The sequence below is a fragment of the Petaurus breviceps genome, unplaced genomic scaffold, assembly GCF_028583685.1.
Source record: "Petaurus breviceps papuanus isolate PSGF00001 unplaced genomic scaffold, PetGlider_PUasm1.0 91041, whole genome shotgun sequence".
Lineage (NCBI taxonomy): Eukaryota > Metazoa > Chordata > Mammalia > Diprotodontia > Petauridae > Petaurus > Petaurus breviceps.
In genome coordinates, this window is record NW_027187400.1 from 42,918,532 (window position 1) to 42,940,979 (window position 22,448).

Consider the following 22,448-nt stretch of genomic DNA (forward strand, 5'->3'; position numbering starts at 1 on the left):
AGATAGATAGATAGATAGATAGATAGATAGATAGATAGATAGATAGATAGATAGATAGATAGATAGATAGATAGATAACCTGAATTTTTGGAATAGGAGGCTTTAAAAAATACAGAAAAAAAATACAGAAATTAAAGCAATTGTCTCCAAGAGCACTTTCTAATCCTAGCAGGTGTGATTTTATGACAAGCTTTTTTTTCTCCCAGTGTTCCCCCCTCCACCAACACTGCTGATATTACAATGTAAGCTCCTTGATAGTAGGAATTATTTCATTCTTTGTATTTGTATCTCTACCACCTGGCCCAAAACCTGACACATAGTAGGTATGTAAATGCTTGTTGACTTGCTGATTGGTTCAGGGGAACTAGAAGGTATGTGGCCATCAGGGCCTTGAGGGAATGAGATCCTACTCAGAGCCAGACATACATGTGAGAAGGGTGAGGACCAGGATGGTCAGAAAGTGGACTCACCTCCCACCTCTGGGTGTTTCATGAGAAGCAGAAACCCATAGCGCAGCGTGGAGCTGACTGTTTCAGTCCCAGCAAAGAACAGGTTTAAAGTGGTGAGGACCAGGTTCTTAAGGTTGAATTCTGTTTGAGGGTTGTCTTTTTCCTGGGGGTAGGAGGAAGATACTGCACCTCAGAGTTCATGCTTTCTTCTGTTCTTCAATTATAAGCCTCCCCTCTCCCCATCCCTGTGTCTCAGGTGCTGGCCAGCTTGGCCTGGTAAAGAGGTGCGTCTAGGAGTGGTACTTAGTGAGAAGATCTCTTAGGACTTTTGGGAGCGGGGAAGGACTCAGTCATCTGGGGCAGAGAGGACTAAGGGGATAGGAAGAGTGCTCCAGATAGAGAATGGCAGAACTTGCCTTATGCAGGGAAAGGAAAAGGTTTGCTTTCTATGGGAAGCCTGTCTTGATCCCCCTTCGTTCAAAAAAGTTCTTTGATCTAGCACTGGAAAGGAGCCTAGAGGTTCAATGCCCTACAGATAAAGAAACTAAGGTCCACAGAAATGAAATTACTTGCTAAAGATCATCCTTTCATAAGTAATGGAGAGAAGAACAGTGAAAAGATCGCTGACTCTCAAGCCAAACGAGTCTGGTCTCAATCCTCCCCCTGACACTACCTGCATAACCTTGGGCTGCTCGGTTTACTTCTCTGAGAGTCAATCTCCTCATCCTCAGTCAGATGAGGGGGTTGGAACTTCCAACTCTAGATTTATGAACTACTTCCTGTTTCCAACTCCAGTGTAGTCTCTCCTTGAATTATCATATACCTGCATGTATTTGCATCTTCTTCCCCCTCCCCACCTTGAGACAATGTAAGGTGTTTCTTATCCATAGTACTTTGTGGATAGTAAATACTCAATAGATCCTTGCTGAGTGGGAAGATTGCTGACTTAGAGTTGGAAAGGATCTTTGGGTTCATCTAGTCTGATTCCTTCCATTTTACTGATGAGGAAACTGAGGTCCAGATCAAGGAAGGAATTTGCCTAGTATCACACAAGTAGTAAGTGGAAGAATCAAGATTTAAACTCATGTCCAGGGGACCAGAGGAATCTGAGATGGAGGATGGTAGGGGATGGGAAAGAGAGGCTTTGAAAGACAGCTTGAGGAGTATGACTTGGATTCAATGGACCATAGGGAGAGATGGAGCCATACTGACTATATGGATAAGAGTGTGGGACTTGGGCAGTGGAAATGGGAGAGGAAGAGACTGGGAGCACTTGGGGAAAAGTAGAGAGTATTGCAGGTGGCACCTGATGCATTTTGACCAGGAAGCAGTCAATGAAGTCCCGGGGGCTGTTGGGATCCAGAGAGGCCTCATTGATCTTGACCCTGGATGCAATAAAGTCCTTCAGTTCTTCAATAAGGTTGTAAATTTTGTTATGGCGGCCAGGCAGGTACTGCATGATCCCTGAATACATATCATAGAGCTGAGAGATTGGGATGGGGATAGAGAGGACAGTATGTCTCATTAGACTGGAGAAAGAGGACATGAGGGAGGGGAAAGGATTGAGGGAGCCAAAGGGGTAGAAATATCTGAAAGCTTAAGAAATTTCAGAGGGGAAAAACCCCCACTATATCTTTATCTCCAGGGAACTTAAAAAAAACTATCCTGCCAAATTGGGGAGAAAGGAAACTGAGACCAAATATGAGAGCACACCCCTCCACCATCACCAATATGTTTCCAGTTTCACTCCCTTCAGGGATTTATGGTCAGATGACAGCTAAGCTCCCCTCAGGAAGGGGTTTGAAAAGTTCTGTCATTGGACACTCACAACAATCCAGTGACCAAGGTGCTATTCCAATTACTGTCTCTTGTTTACAGACATGGACACTGAGGCTCAGAAAGGTAGACTGGTTTGCCCATGGTCACAAAGCTAGCAACTGTAAAGAAGTACCAGAATGGAAAGTCTCCACTGGCGTACATGTCCCTAGAGTTGCCTGGGGGCCCTGATAAATTGTGACTTGTCCACAGGCACACAACTGGCAAGGATGGCAGAAGCAAGATTTATACCTGATTCTCTCTGCCTCTCAGGAGGCTCCTTTATCCATGATGCCCCACTGTCCCTTACAAATAACAATGTCCATAATTAAATGGTAAATTATTTATTCAAGAAGATAAATCCTTGACTTCCAGGATTCTGAGGTTTATATTATGATTCCAAGGTTCTAGATCCTGTGATTCAATGGTTCTATGATTTTAAAGTTCTGAGATTCTGGGGTTCCATAAGTCTTAGACTCCCAGCTTTGATGATTCTGAGATTCTATTATCCTGAGTCTGCATTTCTAAGGTTCTAAGACTGTGATTCTAATGTTCTAAAATTCTAGAGTCTAATATTTCATGTTCCTGAGGTTCAGTTATTCTAAGATTTATTAAGTTCTAATATTCTATGGCTTTTATAACCAAGGTTCCAAGGTTCTAAGTTTCTGTAATCTAAAGTTCTGGAGGTGTTGGTATTCGAAAATTCTAAGGTACTGGGGTTCTAATGTTCTATGATTCCAATAAGCTATAGCTCTATGATTCTAAGATTCTGTGAGTATATATTTCTAACATCCCGGTATCCTAAAATTTGAAAGTTTTAGTAGAGAATTCGGTGATTTTAAGATTCTACTCTTCCAATAGTCTATGGTTCTAGAGCATAATGGACAATGGCTCTAAGATTCTGTGATTCTTTGTTTGTAAGGTACTTGTATTCCTAAATTAAAAGAGCCTAGTACCCCCAGGGTTCTAAGTTCCCAACATTCTGAGTTTCTAGAATCTAAGGTTCCATTTATAAGGTTCTAGGGTTCTAAAATTCTAAGGCTCTGTGATTGTAATTTTCTAAGATTCTCCCATACCAAAGTTTCATGATTCTAGGATTCTGTGAGTCTACATTTCTAACATTATTATATTCTACTATGTGGAGGCTTTAATATCAGGTTCTGTGATTGTAAAGTTCCAAGTTTCCAATGTCTTTGGTTCTTGAGCACAAGGGTCTACTATTCTAAGATTCCATGATTCTATGTTTTTATGGTATTGGTATTTAAAAATTTTAAAGTTCTGAGTTCCCAATATTCTAAGTTTCTAGATCCTATGGTTCTGTTTCTAAGATTCTTGTATTCCAAAATTAAAATATTCTATTACTCTTGGGTTCTAAGTTCCCGAGTAAATAACTAATTCTATGATTTTAGAATAAAAGATTCTGTCATTCTGTTTCTCATATTTTAATAGCTTAAAATTAAAAGGCTCTAGTATTCTAAGGTTCTATTACTATTAAATTCTGTGCCTTGATTAGGCTAACATTCTATGAATTGATGCCTTTAGGCTCCCATTGGTTGTTATTTGCTTGTGTGCAGGGGATTGGGGGAGGTTAGAGGAAGCTGTTACCACAAACAGTACCTGGGCCCAGGGAGTGCTCATCTCAATGAAGCTCTCATTGATCAAACGTAACAGATACAAGAACTGCTTGTCCTCATAGTCAAAGCGGCTTCCAAACACCACAGAGCTGATGACATTAGAGACTGTGCGGCTCAGGAAGAAGGTGGGATCAATGGGGGCTCCTAGAAGAGAGATGGAGGGAGGCAAGGATGTGATGGAGGGACAGCCAAAGAGAGAGAGGAGATGTGGAAAGAAGAGCCCCATATGGGAAGAGAGATGACTTATTTGGGGTCAGACTCCATTTACTGAGTAATCTTAGACACTCTCTCTCTCTCTCTCTCTCTCTCTCTCTCTCTCTCTCTCTCTCTCTCTTTCTCTCGGCCTTAGTTTCCCCCTCTGTAAAATGGAATTGTACACAAGGGCTAAGACCTTAGAGGTCACTTAGTCTAAGCTCCCTCTCATTTTGCAAATGAAGAAACTGAGGCTAGGTTGGTATAGTGATTTGTCCAAGCACACTCAGTTATTAAGCATCAGAGGTAAGATTTGAACCAAGATCCTATGAGTCCTATGATTTCACAGACAATGCTCTTTGCATGTCCCATGCTGCCATCCTTATCATTTGACAGATGAAGAAACTGAGGCCCAGCTATCTAGTTTAGGTCACTTGACCCAAATCACACAGGTAATATGAGGGAGATGCCAAATTTGAACTCAGGTTCTCTAACTCTATATCCAGTCTTGACAGGTCCCTTCGAGGTCTGAGCCTCGTCCAAGGGAGGGAGGCTGGATGATCTTTAATATCTCCCAAGCCTACTCCTTTTTATTTTTTGCTTTTTGGAAGGCAATTAGGATTAAGTGACTTGCCCAAGGTCGCACAGATAGTTTTTGTGTTAAATGTCTGAGGTCAGATTTGAACTCAGGACCTCCTGACTCCAGGGCTGGTGCTCTATTCACTGCACCACCTAGCTGCCCCAAGCCTACTCCTTAATAAGCTCTCTTCTGGTGCTGCCTGGTTTCCACCACAGGACTGAGATTTGCATAAGCCCATCTCTCCCAGTATTGTTCCCCCACCCCACTTAGGCCTCTGGTTCTCCTCATGGCCCCTCAATCTTAAGCCACCATCTCCCATCTCCCTATTCTCCTGCCTTCATTTCTCCCAAAGCCCCCAAGTAACCCCTACCATTTGTTTTCCGGAATTCTTCAAGTAAGAAGCCAGCCTCTTCCTGAATGCGCTCCTCAATACTGCGCTTCCCCATCCCAAAATCTCGAAGGATGGTCAGAGAGAAACGCCGCAAGATCCGCCAGCGATCCCCATTGGCCAGTGCCACACCTGCCAGTTCAAAAGTGATCATCTACTGTCTGTAGTGGGATGGCATGGAGGATCAAAGGCAGGAAGGTCAGGGTGACAATAATATATCCATGGAGTGATAGGATTTAGAGTTGGAAGGGACCAATGTGGTCCAATTCCCATTTTCCAGAAGTAGAAATTGAGATTAAGAGAGGTCACAAGAGCAGAGCTCAGTAGCTATGAGAGATGTCAGAGGACATCTACCCCAACCCCCTCATTTGAGAGAATTGGAAACTGAGGTATACAGAGAGGTGGAGGGACTTGCCTTAGGTCACACAAAGGCAGCAGCTGAGCCAATCCTGGGACCCAAGCCTAATGTCTCCAAACCCAGAACTCTTTTCATGACAGTATCTGCTCCCCACCTTATAAAGCTCCTCATTAAATAGTGGAGGGTTCATCCTAGGACAAAGAGCAGATTTCAGGCTCCAGACAAAGAGCCTTAGTCTTGAAAACTTGTATTTTCTTCTCATTCAGTCATGTCCAATTCTTCATAACCCCTTTAAGGGGATTTTCTTGGCAAAGATGCCAGAGAAGTTTCCCATTTCCTCTTCCAGCTCATTTTAGAGATGAAGAAATCGAGGCAAACAGGGTTAAGTAACTCATGCAGGATCACACAGCTAGTAAGTGTCTGAGGCCAGATTAAAACTCGGTAAAATAAGTTTTACTGACTGCAGCCCTGGCACTCTATCCACTATGGTGCCACCTAGCTGCACTATTTAAAATGAAGGGACTGGACTAATGGGGTTGAACTGAAATAGCAACAGATCTTTGAAGACACATTTTGATGAAAGACAATCCAGTCTAATCAAGAAGACAACATGCAAATGACCATGTAAAACTGAGATGGAGACAGGATGAATTAGGGGTAACCTCAGATGGAAGACAGTAAGATTAAGGAGGACCAGGACAGACTTCTTGCTGAAGGCAGGACTTTCAGGGAAGCCAGGAGGCAGAGGTGAGGAGGATAAGCATTGCAGGAAAGGGAAATAGTTCATGAAAATGCCCAGAGTCATTTTATATCTCTCCCTTTCTCAGTGGGTAGGGGAGTGAATGAGGAAAGGAGTGAATCTGGAACAGAAAATGAAATGAAGTGGGAAAAAAAATGTCCACTGCTGGGAGATGGGGGGGGGGGGCACCAAAGGTTCTCCCTACTTCTAAATCTTACACTCCTATGCCTGACCCCTCTCCCAAAAAAAGCCTTATCCAACCCCCATGAAGGAAGCTCTAGTTCTAGGGTGTTGGTCAATTTTCTCTTGGTTCTTGGGGGTATTGGAGAAAGGTTATACTTTCTATATAAGCTATATATTAATAGGCAAGGAATTAAGGGCATCTGACAGTCAGCATACTGTATAGAAGTGGGATCTCTCACCATGACCCTGGAAGTTCCGGTCAATAGAGGCCATCTCCCCCCGGCCACTGAATTCCTCTGCCTTGTCGACCAGTGCCTCCTTCACTGCCTCATGGCCGCATAGCACAACTACTCTTCGAGGACCCATGTAGACAGTAAACACAGGCCCGTACTTCTTACTGAGCTAGGGAGAAGTGAGTAGGTGGTTAAAAGGGAGGTCCCAGTCCATGTTTCCGAGGTTGAGCCTCAGGGGCAAGGTAGGAAGGTACCAAAAGATGACCCAGGTGATGACCCTTGAGGGATGGGCAGGAAATATAGTCAAGTGGAAAGAGCCCTAGTCAAGAGATCTGGGTTCCATCCCAGGCTCTCTTCTCTTAGAGTCTGTTTCCCTAATGTGGGGAATGCACAAGATTATTTCTAAAGTCTCTTCCAGGATTTATGGTTTAAGTCTAAGTAAGTCTCTATGATGTTAACCTTCTGTAATTTACTCCATAGTGCTAAAATCTAAGATTCTGGTTCTGACATCCAGAGGTCCTGAACATCTAGGATTCCAAGATTCTCCATTTCTGTGACTGCATGAGAGAAGGTGGGCAGACTCACCTCCAGGAAAGACTGAAATGTGGCATCAGTGCGGACCTGCAGCAGGTTGCCCAGAAAGGGTATGGGAGTGGGTCCTGGGGGCAGCTTGCCTGCTTTGTGCATGCGCTTCCAGGCAATGAAGATGGCAAGGCAGGGAACACAGAGAGCCAAGAAAAGTGTGATACCACCAAACTCCATGGTGCCTGGAGGAGGGGGTGCCCAGCCTGCTGGGGGCCCCAGTTATATATTCATCAGGGCTCAGCCTTATCTGAAATCTGAATCCCTCTAGGATTAAGCTTCCCAAAACCTGCTACTGTGGATTACATAACTTGTGTCCCCTCCCCTAGGCATAGAAGGAAAGGTCACTCCTAGCTGGGCCAACCAGGGAAAACTTCCTGGATAATGGGGCACTGGACTGGATCTCTCAGCCCCTTCCCACTCTCCACCCTAAGCCCCATTCCTCCTTCTAGAGACTGGCATGATGGCCTGGCAAGGATGCGGGTTTGGGAATTCAAGGATCAAGGTTTGAATCCACTCTCTGCTACTGCCTGCCTGTGTGACACTGGGCAAGTGACTTCCCCTTCCTGAGTCTCCATTTCTTCAGCTGTGAAATGAGGGGGGTGGACTAGATGACCACTGAGGCCCTTTCCAGCTCTCAAGATTTGTGTCCTCTCATAATAAAGGCTGATCTGACTCTTTATTTCTCCAACTGAAGAAACCCAGAGTCAGAAAAAGGGAGGCATTTGTCCAGGTCACACAATGAGCTAGGAACAGAGTTTGGGTTCGTTCTAGGGATCGTGACACTTAGCCTAACCCAGACCCCTTTCCTGTATGGAATCCTATCTTTGACATCTGTAGTCAGGTGTGTGTGTGGGGGGGGGGGGGTCATCTGGAGCTCCTGACTCCAGGGGGCTCTGCTATCTGGCCCAGAATGCCCTTGGCCCTGAAGTTTGAGCTCTGGGGAAGGCTCCCCAGGAGCCCCATAGGAGCCTCCGTTGTGGGATTTACAGGCAGTTATGGTGGCATACTGGACCTAGCATCAGGAAAATATGCATTCAAATCTGACTCCTAGAAACTGGCTGTGGAACCTAGGCAAGGCACTTAACCTGTTTGTTTCAGTTTCTTCATCCATGAAATGGGGATAATGAGAGCACCCCCTTGTGTGGCTGCTGTGAGGAAGTGCTTTTTGAACCATAAAGCACAATATAAATGCTAACTCTCATGACTGTTATATTTTTATTATTAGGTCATGGGACCTGCTGCTGGAAGGAACCTTGGAGCCCTGATTCTAGAGGTGAGCAAACAGTCAGAGGGAATGGACTTACTCAAGGTGAACAAATAAGAAGTGGGAGGCAGTAGGGGACAATGGTTGCTTAGGTCTCTTCTAGCTCTGGACCTATAATCCTAAGTAACAGGGCTAGGATTTGGACCAGGACCTCTAGGGACTCAACACTGTACCTTTCTGACTGCCCTATAGGTAAGAGAGCTGTGCTAGAAGCAGCTAGGTAGACAGAGCACTGAGGCTGGAGTCAGGAAAACCTGAGTTCAAATTCAGCCTCACATACTTACTAGTTGTGTTACCCTGAGCAAGTCACTTAACTTCTACCTGCCTCAGTTTCCTCAACTGTAAAATAGGAATGATAATAGCACCTACTTCCCAGAGTTATGAGGATCTAATGGGAGGTTTGCCAAGCACTTGGCACTGTTCCTGACACATAGTAAGAGCTTAATAAATGTGGGTTTTTCTTTTCCATTTCCAACTTTCTTGAGCCTCCAAGTTCCAGAGCTAGAAAGACCTTTTTGGGAAAGACTGAGCCCAAAGGTCTCTCCTCCAGGTATTGAAAATGAGGCCCGGGGCGGCTAGGTGGTACAGTGAATAGAGCACCAGTCCTGGAGTCAGGAGGACCTGAGTTCAAATCTGGCCTCAGACACTTAACACAAAACTAGCCATGTGACCTTGAGCAAGTCACTTAACCCCAATAGCCCTACCTTCCCCCCTCAAAAAAAGCCCCCAAAAAAGATTTTAAAAAAAGAAAAAGAAAATAAGGCCCAGAGAGGGTCAGGATCACACAGCCAGTCAGACCCATAGTCAGAACTTGACCCCCTATCTAGGGTGACCCTGGGGAGGAGAGCCCTTGGGGAGATGGGCTGGATTTAAGCTGCTTGGTCTTTGTTTCAAAAGAATTCCATGGAGTGGGGAGAGAGAATTAGAAATGGGATGCAGATCTGGGCAGGGAGGGGTGGTGCGCCCTTCTGGGTTTGTTCTGAGAAGCTGAAGGGGTAATGCTCCCCATGGCTCAGATGGTTTAGGATTAGCAGAAACCAGATCCCTCAGGAAGCTCAGCAGCTGAGGGGGCCTGGGCCTCAAGCTTGCTGCTAAACAAGATACAGGTGCTTATGAGGCATTTTGGAATTATAAAGAAGGAGGGGAAGGGGGCAGGGTCATGAGAGATGTAAAGGTCCCCCCTCCCACAGAGGCACGGGGAAAGTGTGTGGGTGGGCTGTAAACCCTGGGGTGCTCAGCCAATGGGGAAACTGGGGAGGAAAAAATGAACCAGCCACAGGCAATAAAAGCTGTGTATTGTCTCAGGGGGTGCATCCACTTAAGCAGGCTGGTTCTTTACAGCTTTAGGCATGGAGAGAGAGCCAGGAAAACTAATTCAAAAGGCTTCCTTTAGGTGCTGAGTCTTTCTCTCCTGGGCCCTCCTCCTTCACTCTCTGGGTCCCCCTTTCTTTGTCTTTCTTTTCTTGACTACATTTCTCACCAGTCTCTATGTGCCCATGTATCTTTCTGTCTCTATCAATGTCTCTTCCTCCTTTTTCTCTCTCTCTTTCCTCCATCTCTTTGTCTGTCTCTCTCCCTTCCTTCCTCCTTCTTTCCCCGTCTCTGTGTCTGTCTGTCTCTCATGGTGTCTGTTGCCTATGTGCATTTCTCTCTCCCCATCCCTGCCTTGGCCTCATGGGGAGAGCTGAGTGTGTCTGTCCTGCTTAAGTAACTTAGGAATCTGCCCTAGAAGCAACCTCTACATGGGGACAGAGACCCAACAATGGCCCCCCATGCTCCGTCTGCCCCATCCTATCTGGCCTCTTTCCTTGTCATTCCCAAACCCATCAGCCTTCACTGTCTGGCCCTTAGCCCCTCCCTTGTTCTCCTTAACCCCAAACCTGCCATTCCCTCCCCTGAGATAACTCACCTCCCTTTCCACAACTCTCTTCATCTAGGGCAGCTGAGTTGGAATCCCCGCCCCCAACTGTTGCCTCTAATTCCTAGGGCCTTCTCCTGCTGAGGGCTCTTCCCACCTTCAAAGGCAAGTCACTCAATGCCCCATGGGTAATGAAGCAGGGCAGGTGGTCATGGGGAAAGATGATGTACACATAGTGGGGCTTGGGGAGTTTTATTAGTTTTGTGGTAATCCACCACTGGATCGACAGAAGAATAAAATTCAGGCTGTTAGATCTGTCAAGACTTTAAGAGATCACAGTGAGAAATTAATAATGCCTGTGTAACTGAAGTAAAATGAGATAAATTGAATCATCTAGTCTGACCTCCCAGTCCTAGAGAGGTGATATGTCCAAGGTCACACAGCGAGTATGACCCTTGTCACAGGACTGGCACTTGAGCTCACATCTTCTGACTTTACGATGCCAGGTTGACTCTCTCTGTCCGTGTCTCCCCAGGGACCCTTCCTATTATCGGGGCAGGAAGAGGAGCTCGTAGATTGGGGGCACTGTCCCTAATCCACTCTTCTGGGGCCTGATGTCCAAGTCTTCAGGGGGCTTGGAGGAGACTAGGGAGAAGTTCTGCAGGATGGTGGTGAGGAAGAGGAAGAGTTCTGATCGGGCAATGCCCTCACCGAGACAGATGCGCTTCCCTGTGGGTGGCAGAGGGTAATAAGAGAACCTTAACAACAACACCTAGCATTTATCTAACATTCTGTCTCCCCTAAAAACATTCTTAGGGTCCCTGATGTCCCTCCTCCCAATCTGGGGGGCCTCATTACATGGGGCACCTGGGTAAGCAGGGGTGGGGAGGAAATGGTCAGAGGCAGAAGAGAGATCCACGCATTCACTGTCTCTTCTCCCATCATCTGCTCCCCTCAAACTCAACCCTCACCCTCCTCAGTCTGTTCTCTTTCCATTACCCACTTACACTGTACCCTCTGGAATTCCCTGGTGTTAACAAACTCCTCCTTTAGAGCACACTCCATCCTGATGGATCTCCTCTAGGCATCTCCAGGTGACTCTCCCCCCTCCCTAAGAGGTTCAGTATCTCCTTCCTTCCTTCCTTGTCTTCCCTGTTTTTCAGTCTCATCAATTCTCATAACTACTGTCTCAGGGCTACCTGAAGCACAAATGAGATATTTGGAAAAAAAAAACAACTGCCTGGTACAGTGTGGTTCATAGGAGTGGTCATGCCTTGGATCCTCCACCTGCCCACATCTTTATCCCTGCCCCTGACTGAATTTGTCTTGGGCATCCAAGTTTCCAGTCATGACTCTTGTCCAAATGGCAGGATCTCAAGGCCCTTCCCCATGTTATCACCTTCCAACATATCAATGTCCTTCCTAAAATCTGATGGCCAGAACTCAACACGATGCTTTGGATAGGTTCTGCCCAGGGTAGAAGATAGAGGGACAATCACCTCCGTCACAGGCTTGGACACTATCTCTCCCTCCACGTAGCTTAGTCCCATTTGTTTATTGGCTACTATATCACATAGCTGACTCATACAGAAATTGTAGGTTCCCTAAAACCCCTAGGTCCTCTTAAGATAAACTTTGATATTATATTTTTGTATTGATTTTTGAGCCCAGGTATAAGACTTTACCTTTATCCACATTAAATTCATCGTCTTAGATGTGACCCTGCTTTAAAGCCCATCAAAATCTTTTTTGGATTCTGATTCAGTCATATGATCTATTATTTGTGTCATGGGGATCCTTAATATGTACACCATTCATGCCTTTATGATTCAAGATTCAAAAGCATGGAGTCAAGCACAGATCCTTGGGGCACTTCACTGGAGACCTTCTAATTAACATCAAACCTTTTAAGAATATTTTGGGGATCTGGTCATTTAACTAGCTCTGAATCCAGCTAACTGTGCTATCTTCTAGGCCATATCCGATTATTTAACCTCAAGAACATAAGATGAAAACTGGTGTCCACCTCCAGAGAAAGAACTAATGCAGTCTGAAAGCAGGTTAAAGTATCCTTTTGGTTTGCTCTTTTTATTTTTCTTGGGTAGGTTTTTTGTTTGTGTTTTCTTCCACAGTTTAGCTAATATGGAAATGTGTTTTGCATGACTGCACATATATATTCTATACAAAATTGCTTGCCTTCTCAAGGAGAGGAAAGGGTAAGAAGGGAAAAAAAGAATTTAGAATGCAAACTTTAAAAAAAACAAGTGTTAAAAATTGTTTTTATGTGTAATTGGAAAAAGTAAAATATAAATGTTTTCCAAAAAAGAACATTATAAGAAACTTTGTCAAATACATGGTTCAAATTCATTATCTAAACCGGGTCAGAGAGGAGTCTGGGAAGATGGCAGAGTAGGTCAGAAAATTCCAAGCTCTCCAGATTTCCTCCAGAAACAAGACAAAATAACATTTCAAAGTGAATCCAGAGCACCAGAAATAAACCAAATTTGGGAAAGAACAGTGGTCCTCCTGGTTCAACTGTAGAAGATCTGAAGATAGACCCCAACATGGAGATTCAACCAGGTTATCTCAGCTGAAACAACAAATAAGAAGCCTTGAGAGTAGCTGCGTGGGAGGGAGCCTCAGCCACAGGAATTCTCACCTCACAGACAGTGGGGGCGGAGTCAGACATCTGAGTAGGGGGAAATTGAAGGAACCTCTGCTGCCCAGGGATGCCAGGCCCAGCAATGCTGCCCAAACATGGTCCCCAGGGAGGAGGGGAAAGGAACCAGCACATGCTTGGTGAGTGCAGAAGCAGTGGGGTGAGGATATTACTGACTGTGGGCATTTATAGGAGAGCTGAGTTCTTGGTTTTGGTTCCAAGACAGAGGGGAGAACTGGAGGGTTCTCAAGGAGCAAGAGCGTTTCCAGCAGAGTGCCAGGGCATTGCAGCTGAGACTTGGAGGTGAAAAGGAGTGCAGAGGTTGGGCCCAAGGTAAAGCTCAAAAAATAACAGTAAGAAGGACTTGAGAACAAAGGAACCATTGTCCTCAAGAGGTGGTTATAATTACAAGGTTCTAAAAAAATTTTTAAATAAAAAACAAAACAAAAATGATCAAGCAAAGGAGAAAGAACCAAACCATAAAGTTACTATTGGAATAGAGAAGACTGGGATTCATCTTCAGAAGAGGATGTTGAAGCAAAAAAAATTTTTTTAAAAAGGTTATATCCCAAAGAGGAACACCAAATGGTCACCTGCCCAAAAAGAATTCTTAGAATAACTCAAAAAAGACTTTAAAAACCAAATAATAGAGATTGAAGAAAAAAATTAAATAAAAACAATCCAAGAAAACCAAGAAAATTATGAAAAGAAAGTCAATCAACTAGAAAAGGAGATGCAGAATCTTAAGAAAACAATTCCTTAAAAGCTAGAATTGGGCAAGAGAAAGCCAATCACATTATAAGGGACCAAGAAACAATAAAAAAAAATAAAAAGAATGAAAAATACAAGAGAATGTGAAACATAAGAAAAAACTGGTCTGGAGAACAGATTAAGAAGAGAAGATATAAGAATAATCAGACTACCTGAAAGCTATGGTCAAAAAAAAGATTCTTGATACAATAATACCAGAAATAATTAAAGAATTGCCCTGAAATAAAATTGTGCATACTTGTTGACCCAGCAATACCACTTCTAGGTCTGTATCCCAAAGAGATCATAAAAATGGGAGAAGGACACACATGTACAAAGATATTTACAGCAGCTCTTTTTGTGGTGACAAAGAACTGGAAATTGAGGGGATGTTAATCAATTGGGGAAGGGCTGAACAATGTAGTGGAATGTAATGTAATACTATTGTGCTATAAGAAATGGCAAGCAGGTAGACTTCAGAAAAATCTTGAAAAACTCATATGAACTAATGCTAGTGAAATGAGCAGAACCAGGAGAACATTGTACACAGTAACAGCCACATTGTGCAATGACTGATTTTGATAGATTTAGCTCTTCTAAGCAATGTAAGGATCTAAGACAACTACAAAAACTCATGATGGAAAATGCTATCCACATTCAGAGAAAGAACTTGGAAGTCTGAATGCAGATGGAAGCATACTATTTGCTCTCCTTTTCTTTTACTATTTTTTTTGTTTCTTCTTTCTTGTGGTTCTTCCCATTAGTTCTAATTCTTCTTTACGTCATAATGTGCAAATATATTTAATAGTAATGCATAAGTAGAGCCTTTATTGGATTGCATGCCATCTTGGAGAGGGGGAAGAAGAGGGAAGGGGAGAAAGTTTGAAACTCAAAATTTTATGGAAGTGAATGTTGAAAACTAAAAATATATAAATAAATTTTTCTTTAAAAGAATTGCCCTGAAGTTTTAGAGCAAGAGGGGAAAGTAGAAATAGAAAAAATCCACCAATCACTATCTAAAAGAGATCCCAGGATGAAAACCTACAGGGATATCTTGGCCAAATTCTGAAACTTGCAGGTTAAGGAGAAAACATTATGAAAAACAAGAAAAAATATTCAAATATTGTAGAGCCACAATTAGAATTACATAAGACCTAGCAGAAGCTACATTAAAAGATCACAGGTCTTGGAACACTATACATTAAAAAGCAAAAGAACTGAGGTTGCAGTCAAAAATATCATACTCAGCAAAGTTAAGCATAATCCTGAACAGAAAAAAAAAATGAAGTATAACACTAAACAGGAAAAAAAAAAGGATATTCGATGAATTGACAGACTTTCAGGATTTTGTCACAAAAAAGACCAAAACTTAATAGAAATTTTGGCATACAAGATACAGGATAAAAATAAGATAAATATCAAAGACCAATTACAAAGAGCTCAATAAGGACAAAAAAAACCATATGCCTAAAATTGTCATTAGTAATTGGGTAGTTAGGAAGTAAGATAGGGGTAGAGCTGAGTATGATGTGATTCTAAAAAGCAGAATGATGCCTATAAAAGGTAAAAAGAGTAATTTTTTGTACAAATGAGGCACAAGAGGAAGAATGGATACAGAGGAATAAAATGGAGGAGGAAATCCAGTAGTGCTGGAACCCCACTCACATCAGATCTGGGTTAAAGAGAGAACATATACATTTAGAAGGGTATAAAAGTCTTCTAAATTTGTAAATAAATAAGGGAGTGAGGGAAGAGGATAAGGTGGGGGGCAGCATGGAACTGTATAGAGATATAGGAATGGGTTAAAGAATGTGTTGTGTGTGTGCGTGGAAAGAAACAAGAGGGCAAGGGGATGGAGGGGAAGGATAAGGAAGGGATTCTTGGAGGGGGTAGGTTAAGGAATAGGAAGGCAAGGTAGTGGGTAGGAGTAAAGCAGAGGAGTGAAAAAGGATAGGAATAGGATGAGAAGGATAATAAGGAAAAATAGGAAGGAGGAAAATATACAAGTAATTAGAGGTTAGAATGGGATGAATTTACCCACAAAATGGAAACTAATATCAAATTAAAAATTTGAATTCAACAATATCTTGCTTTCAGGAAATGCCTTTAAAAAATGAGACCTTAAACTATATTGTAAGGTGAGAGCATTGTTGAAGTATAAAATGGATAATTTTGATTATTTAAATTAAAATTTTCTTGTATAAGAATAGAAATTCAAATACAATTCAAGAATAGAAGAAATGCAGAAAATTGTGAGAAAACGTTCATAGACAATCTCTCAGATAGAATGTCATTGGGTTGGAATATTGCTGTGGTATAGGAGATGATGAGTTGGTTGATTTAGAAAACATGGGAAGACTTGGACGTAAGAAGGAAGATACTATCCACCTTCAGAGAAACAGATGGTAAGAGGAAATAAAGCATGGCACAGTCTTATATATGTGTGTATGAGTGTATATATGTGTATATATAGATATCTATGCATGTTTATATGTGTATGTGTGTGTATCTATACTTAATTGTAGCCTTTGGAGCAGGGAGATGGTGTAGTGAAAAGTGAACAACAGAGAACAAAAGAAAACCTACAAGGAAGCAAAGAAAAACCGGACAGCTCTGTAGTATTTATTATACAGGTTTTCTTGAAATGGAAATTTTGTTTTATATTGAAGCTTCTCTTATGTTCTGTGGTATACATAGCAATGGTTTTTGTTTTCTTTTCTTATTTTGTATTTAAGTTCAAAATAAATTTTAAAACTAAAAAGAGAAATGCTTGAATAAAATCTGGTATATCAATAAAAAAGTTAACCAGTTCAATAACCTTTCCCTGATCTAGTCTAGTAGCCCTTTCAAAAAAGGAATGAAGTCAATCTTACATAAGGTTTCTTTAAGGAAAGAGCCATAGCTGACTCCTTGTGGTCATGATGCCTTTTCCCAGATTCATGAACCACCCCATTTCAAAATTCTGCCAAGAATAGAAGTCATGTACAATGGCTTATGATTCAAAAACTCCATTTCCTTTCTTTTTTGGAAAACCCATGAGACCCCTGCCCTTCTCCCATTCTTCAGTCTTTCAGCATTCACTCAGTGTCCCAGCAAGTGTATCTAACAATTCTCTCCATCTCCTGAGATGAGGATGAAGCAGGTCTGACCACCTCTAGAGGCAAACTTGAGTCCTGATTCTCACCCACACATCAATCCAAACCATTGCTCAATCTTGTTCCCAACCTCACATCTTTCAACTAGGTCTCCCTTCTTCTCGCACAGCTGCCTCCGTAGTTCAGGTCCTCATCACCTCTTAGCTGAACCATTACAATAACCTCCTCAGTGGTCTCCCTTCCTCAAGTCTCTCCCACCTCCAATTCATCATCCACTCAGCCACCAAGGTGATTTTTTTTAAAGCATAAGTCTGACCATGTCACCCTTCTGTTCAGTGAGTTCTGTTGTTCAGTCATTTCAGTCATATCTGGCTCTCTATGACCCCATTTGGGGTTTTCTTGGCCAAGATATCAGAGTTATTTGCCATTTCCTTCTCTTGTTCCTTTTACAGATGAGGAAACTGAATCAAACAGGGTCAAGTGAATTGCCAAGGGTAACACAGCTAGTGTCTGTGGACATATTTGAACTCAGGAAGATCAGGTACTCTATCCACTACAGTATCACCTAGATACCCCTGAGTGAGTTCTAGTTGCTACCTATTTGTCTCCAGGATCAAATATGAAGTCTTTAAAATAAGAAGTATTGAAGGTTCTTCCTAAGCTGGCCTATATCCTTCCTGTCCAATCTTCCTTCATTTACTCCCCCCTTCATTTATTTCCTCTATAATTCAGTGAAACTGGCTTACTTGTATCTCCTCAAGCATCTTGACCTTTGTCCTGCCACTGGACTTTGCTGATGACTTTGCACAGCTCTGCCTCACTTAAATCCAGTTTACACACACGTCAAGATATCATCCTGTGATGTCATTGGGCCTCTTCAAGAATGAAGTATGAACTACAACACCTCGACTGTGCACACCTTTGCACCAGCTGTCCTCCATACCTGGAATGACCTATCCCCTCATTTCTACCTCTTAATTCCCTGGCTTCCTTCAAGAGTTAGTAAGCCCAAAGTCTACCCATTCACATACCAGATGCTAAAGCCTTTCCTTTCAGATTATTTTCATTTATTCTTTATATAGCTTGGTCATACCTAGTTATTTACATGCTGTTCCCCCCGCCCAACACACACACATTAGAATGTGAGTTCTTTAAGGATAGGGACTGTGGGCTTATTTTTACCTTTCTTCATATTCCTATCCCCTAGCCCATTGCCTGACAGCAAGAGATTAGCAAACACTTATTGCTGAACTGACTATAGACCAGAAATCAAAATCCCATGCTAGAGGTTGATCAGGGGAATTCCTTGATTAACATGATTAGTCTACAGAATAGTGAGCCCTAGCCTCCTAGAAAGAAGAGGGTGGATTTGCTGGACAACTACCAATATCACAGTTGACTCTCTTGCAACCCAGTCCCTGGAGAATTTCAGGATCTAGCTTTCCAGAGATATAAGTTCCTTGGAAGCTCCAGCTTCTCAGTGAGAGGAGTTAGCTTCTTCCTTCTCCATCACACTGGAAGGAACCACATTTCAATCCTCCTCTTTCTAAAAGGACGGCACTTCCAGGAATTCCCCATTCCTGTTTCTAGAAGGCTGGATCCTGGAACTCCCAGAGTTGTGGTTACTAAAAAACAACTACCTTGGGGGCTGTGACTTCCCAGGAAATTGCACACCACCCCTTGTCATCCATCTAAGACATTGGGACTGAGTTCTCCTCTGTTCTGCTTGGTCTCAGAATGTAGAATTGGTGTAACTTGTGGAAGTTGATTGATATTAAATGTCAAGAATAACTTGTCATCACCATCATCATTGCTATACCAAATTGGAAGCAGCAGCATGGGTGTGGTGCATAGAAATCTGGCCTCTAAATCAGAAAGACTTGAATTCTACTCCTGTCATTGACCTATACTGACTGTGTGACCTTAGGCAAGTCATTTAACTTCTCAAAGATCTAGGCAACTCTCTCAGACCCTAAGTTTCCAAGAAGGTGGCTAACCTGGATTGGTAGGAGTTTCCTCACTGATGAGTCCCCTAGACCAATGAAATCCTTGGTCCAGTTCCTGTCACTATACCAAAGTGAAAGAGGATGCCTCAGTAGAGACCGGGGTTTCCACCTCACTGAAAGTCTCCAAGCAGAGGATGGATGGCAGTGGGAAGTCTTTTTGACTATATGAGTTCCAACCTGCTGCTGAGGTCTTTCCCAACCCTGAAATCCTATGATTCTTCGAATTGTCCTACTAAAATGTTAAGCCACTGTCCCTCTAAGGCCAGGAAATTGATATTCAAAAACCTTCCCTTTGGCCACATATATGAGATTACCTTCAGTTCCCATAAGTCTCTGCCCCAATGCAGTCATCTCATTTCAAGGGTGCTGGTGGGGTGAGGGCACTGCCTGCCCCTCTCCCATGAGCCCAGGTCCACTCTTTGCTCTACATCTCTCTGTCCCATCCTCCAAAAAGAGGTAAAGGCCAAAGCATCCAAAAGGTCAGTTCTCCTTTCATGGGGAACCAGTACAAAGAGGTAGTTCTGATCTCCATAGTTGAGCCAATTAAATTACCCTGGAGGATCCAGGAGCTATTCTCACTACCCCCTACAGGGTATTAATGGACACTCAACACCCTCTGCAGAGAGAAGCAAGTAAAGTCATAAACAAAGTCAGGAAGATCTGGGTTCAGGTCCTTGACTGTGTATTTCTACACAAATCTCTTAATCTCTCCATGCCCTAGGCAACTCTCTTAGACTACCGTGTTTCCCCGATAATAAGACACTGTCTTATTATTATTTTTTGGACAGAAAAACACCAGAAGGCTTATTTTCAGGGGAGGGCTTATTTTAATGAACATTGACAGCAATTTTAATAAACAGGTAAATGTGAACAAAAAAATTTACCTTTATTCAATAAGCAAATCACTGGGGAAGAACAGGATGATGCGCTCACTGCTGCAGCTCTAATTGGATGCAGCTCGGAGCATGGCGTGCTTTTCATGGGGGGAGAGGGGGACGGTGCATACAGAGGGACCGTAATGTAGCGTGTAGTGCAGGGGATCACCTTCACTACAGTAGCAATCTCAATAGGGCTTATTTTGGGGGGAGGGCTTATTTTAGAGGAATCTTACACAGTAAGGGGAGGGCTTATTTTCGGGATAGGTCTTATTATAGGGGAAACACGGTATATACTGCAGGGTAAGTAGTATTCTACCTTGGGAACTCCCTACACAAAAGAAATCACAACAAAATGGCACACCCTGAAAGCTAGGCAAGTTTCTTGGGTATTGGGAAAGGTTTGTTTGGTGTATTTGTCATCTGGCTTCCTACCAAACCCCAAGCTTTTGGGAGCAGTCGTGTATGCAAAAGAAAAGTGACTCTTGGTTGGTTGGGTTGGTGTCAAAGTTTCTTTGTTGAGAGACACTCTTGATACAACACCCTCCAACTGATTAACATGAAAAAAAAAGCCTTGGAAACTGCAGACATTTGGAAGACCTGGCTTCTCAATATGCCCTTGATTTCCAGCTTGCCTCCCTCCCCCGAGACAACCTTTCCTGTTCCCTAGGAACTTTCTCCATGATGGAGACTGTCTCCCCTCTCTTGGTTTGTACTCCCTCTACTCGCCTGCACCCTCCAAAGGCTTTTTCTGTGTGTCTCTTCCAAAGAGTGTATTGCAACACACCCGTTTCTCTCTTCCAAAATTCTAGCATCAATTCCACCCCTTATGCAGGTGCCCATTGTCATTTTTACAGTTGAGCATTCTCTTCACCATTAAGAACAAGTCTCCTTCCACATATGCAGCAGCATGCAAAATGCTGTGATGGTTGAAAGCCTGGTTACATCATTGTATCCTAGGTGCCTATCATAGTGCCTGACACATTTATAGGAGGTTTATAATGAATGCTAGTTAATCCACTGACTAAGGAACTCCTCTGATACAATCCATAAACCTTCTCAGGCATCATCTCCTTTTCACAAATAAGCCTTTCTCTTAGGAAAATCCTTTCCCTCTATGTAGTAATAATGAGGAAAATACTATCTATACCTTCAGAGATCTTTGGTTTCTTACTTAATACTCTATATTCTTTAGCAGTGGTTTGTATAGTCCTTATGGCAATATCATTTGGGCCACAGGAGTCACTGGAGATTGGGCCTAGTCATCAAGTTTGACAAATCTCAAAAGGTTTCCTGCCATAGCCTAGGCACATGTCCATGGATGGCAGCAGTGATCTCTTTTCTTGACCAGTTTCTCCCTCTGTCCTCCTCAACTGGGGAGTCACCACCTGCCACCTTCTGTCTGACCTCTCACCTGGCAGTCACTGGGGCATCCAAGTCATTCCTCAGAGGACCAAGACTTTCCTCCTGGAGCATCTAGCTCCTCCTCTTCAGGAAGGTTCTCCTATCTGTTCCCTAGCTCCAAGAGTTCTGTGCTCCTTCCCTTTCTGCTCTATCCTTCTGCCCACCAACCTGCTACAGATAAGATGCCCCCTATATCTTCAGACCTTTTTCATTTTTGTTGTTGTCACCCCAAAACCCTGTTCCATTTCTAATGTGATCATAGATTTAGGAATAGAAGATAACTTAGAGTTTACCAAGTCCAACACTATTATTTTACAGAGAATGAAACTGAGGTCCAAAAGGAGGAAGTGACTAGTTCAAGACCACCTAGTTGGTGGAGAGAGAAGGTATTAGACTGGGAGCCAGGATGCAATTGTTGATCTTCTCTAGACCTCTATCCACTAAATCACACTGCCCCTCAGGGCACGTGGGTAACTCTACAAGAAGTAATTATAGCAAAAACTAAGTTGTTCCCCCCACCCACATTCCCAAGGAGCCTAGCTTCCAAAATGGAGCAAAGAAAGGACCCAGTTGCTTTCCTTGGTATGGGAAGAGAAACCTGGATTTGGAGTCATAGGAACCAGGTTTGGGTTTGGCCCCTGCCAATTACTCACTGAATCACCTTGGTGAGTTCCCTTCCCTTCTCTTTTCTTACTTCATTTGTAGAATGGGAATAATAATTTCACTGCCCACCTCATAAGGCCAGTTGTGGCAAAAGCCCTTTGTAAATCTTCAGATGCCATAGAAAAGGGATTTATTATTAAGAATATTGTCCTACACTAAATAAAGCAAATGGCACGCCCTCCTCTATTTGCAGAAGGGGGCGGAGCTAGAGATCAGGTAGAGTAGAGATGGTAGGGCTTCATATAATGTTGGGCTCAGTTGGTATGCTGGTTAATTTTGCTAAAAGACTTTTGTTCTTTATTTTTTTTAATAATGATTAGTTTTCTGTTAGATGGAGTAGGAGGAAGATTTTTGGTACTTAAGGTATTATAAAAATGAAACATACCACTATTTTTTAAGGAAAAGGGATTTGTTTGTTTTTTTGTTTTTATAAAGAGGGCATTCTTAATAGGAAAAAACCCACCACTTTCAGTATTACTTGGACAGAAAACCCCAGATTAGGAAAGGAGAGATTCACTTCTGTCCAACAGAGATATGTCTTGGGGGGAGGAGGAATTGCATATTTTTCTGTTACAACTCTCCTCACCAAGCACTTCCCTTTCTCCATGACTTGGTATTCAGTGAGGCAAAGCATCATTGCAAGACTCGAAGCTGGCATTCTGTTTAAACAGCCCTGCCTTGGGGGTTTGGTTAGTATTGATCCTGATATGAGGTTCCA

General features: G+C 42.9%; 2 protein-coding genes across 2 annotated transcripts in view; both read right to left on the bottom strand.

The window, feature by feature from the left end:
• Nucleotides 1-7,333, bottom strand: part of LOC138154562 (cytochrome P450 2G1) — a 12,003-nt gene extending 4,670 nt beyond the window's left edge. Inside the window, exons 1-6 of the mRNA XM_069079506.1 lie at nucleotides 7,157-7,333; nucleotides 6,578-6,740; nucleotides 5,041-5,190; nucleotides 3,882-4,042; nucleotides 1,756-1,932; nucleotides 471-612 (exon numbers count right to left, since the gene is read on the bottom strand). Of these exons, the coding sequence (XP_068935607.1) occupies nucleotides 471-612; nucleotides 1,756-1,932; nucleotides 3,882-4,042; nucleotides 5,041-5,190; nucleotides 6,578-6,740; nucleotides 7,157-7,333 (970 nt within the window). The remainder of the gene's footprint in view (nucleotides 1-470; nucleotides 613-1,755; nucleotides 1,933-3,881; nucleotides 4,043-5,040; nucleotides 5,191-6,577; nucleotides 6,741-7,156) is intronic.
• A 3,492-nt stretch (nucleotides 7,334-10,825) lies between these two features.
• LOC138154621 (cytochrome P450 2B6-like) overlaps nucleotides 10,826-22,448 on the bottom strand; it is a 22,481-nt gene continuing 10,858 nt past the window's right edge. Inside the window, exon 9 of the mRNA XM_069079602.1 lies at nucleotides 10,826-11,007. Coding sequence (XP_068935703.1) covers nucleotides 10,826-11,007 — 182 coding nt within the window. The remainder of the gene's footprint in view (nucleotides 11,008-22,448) is intronic.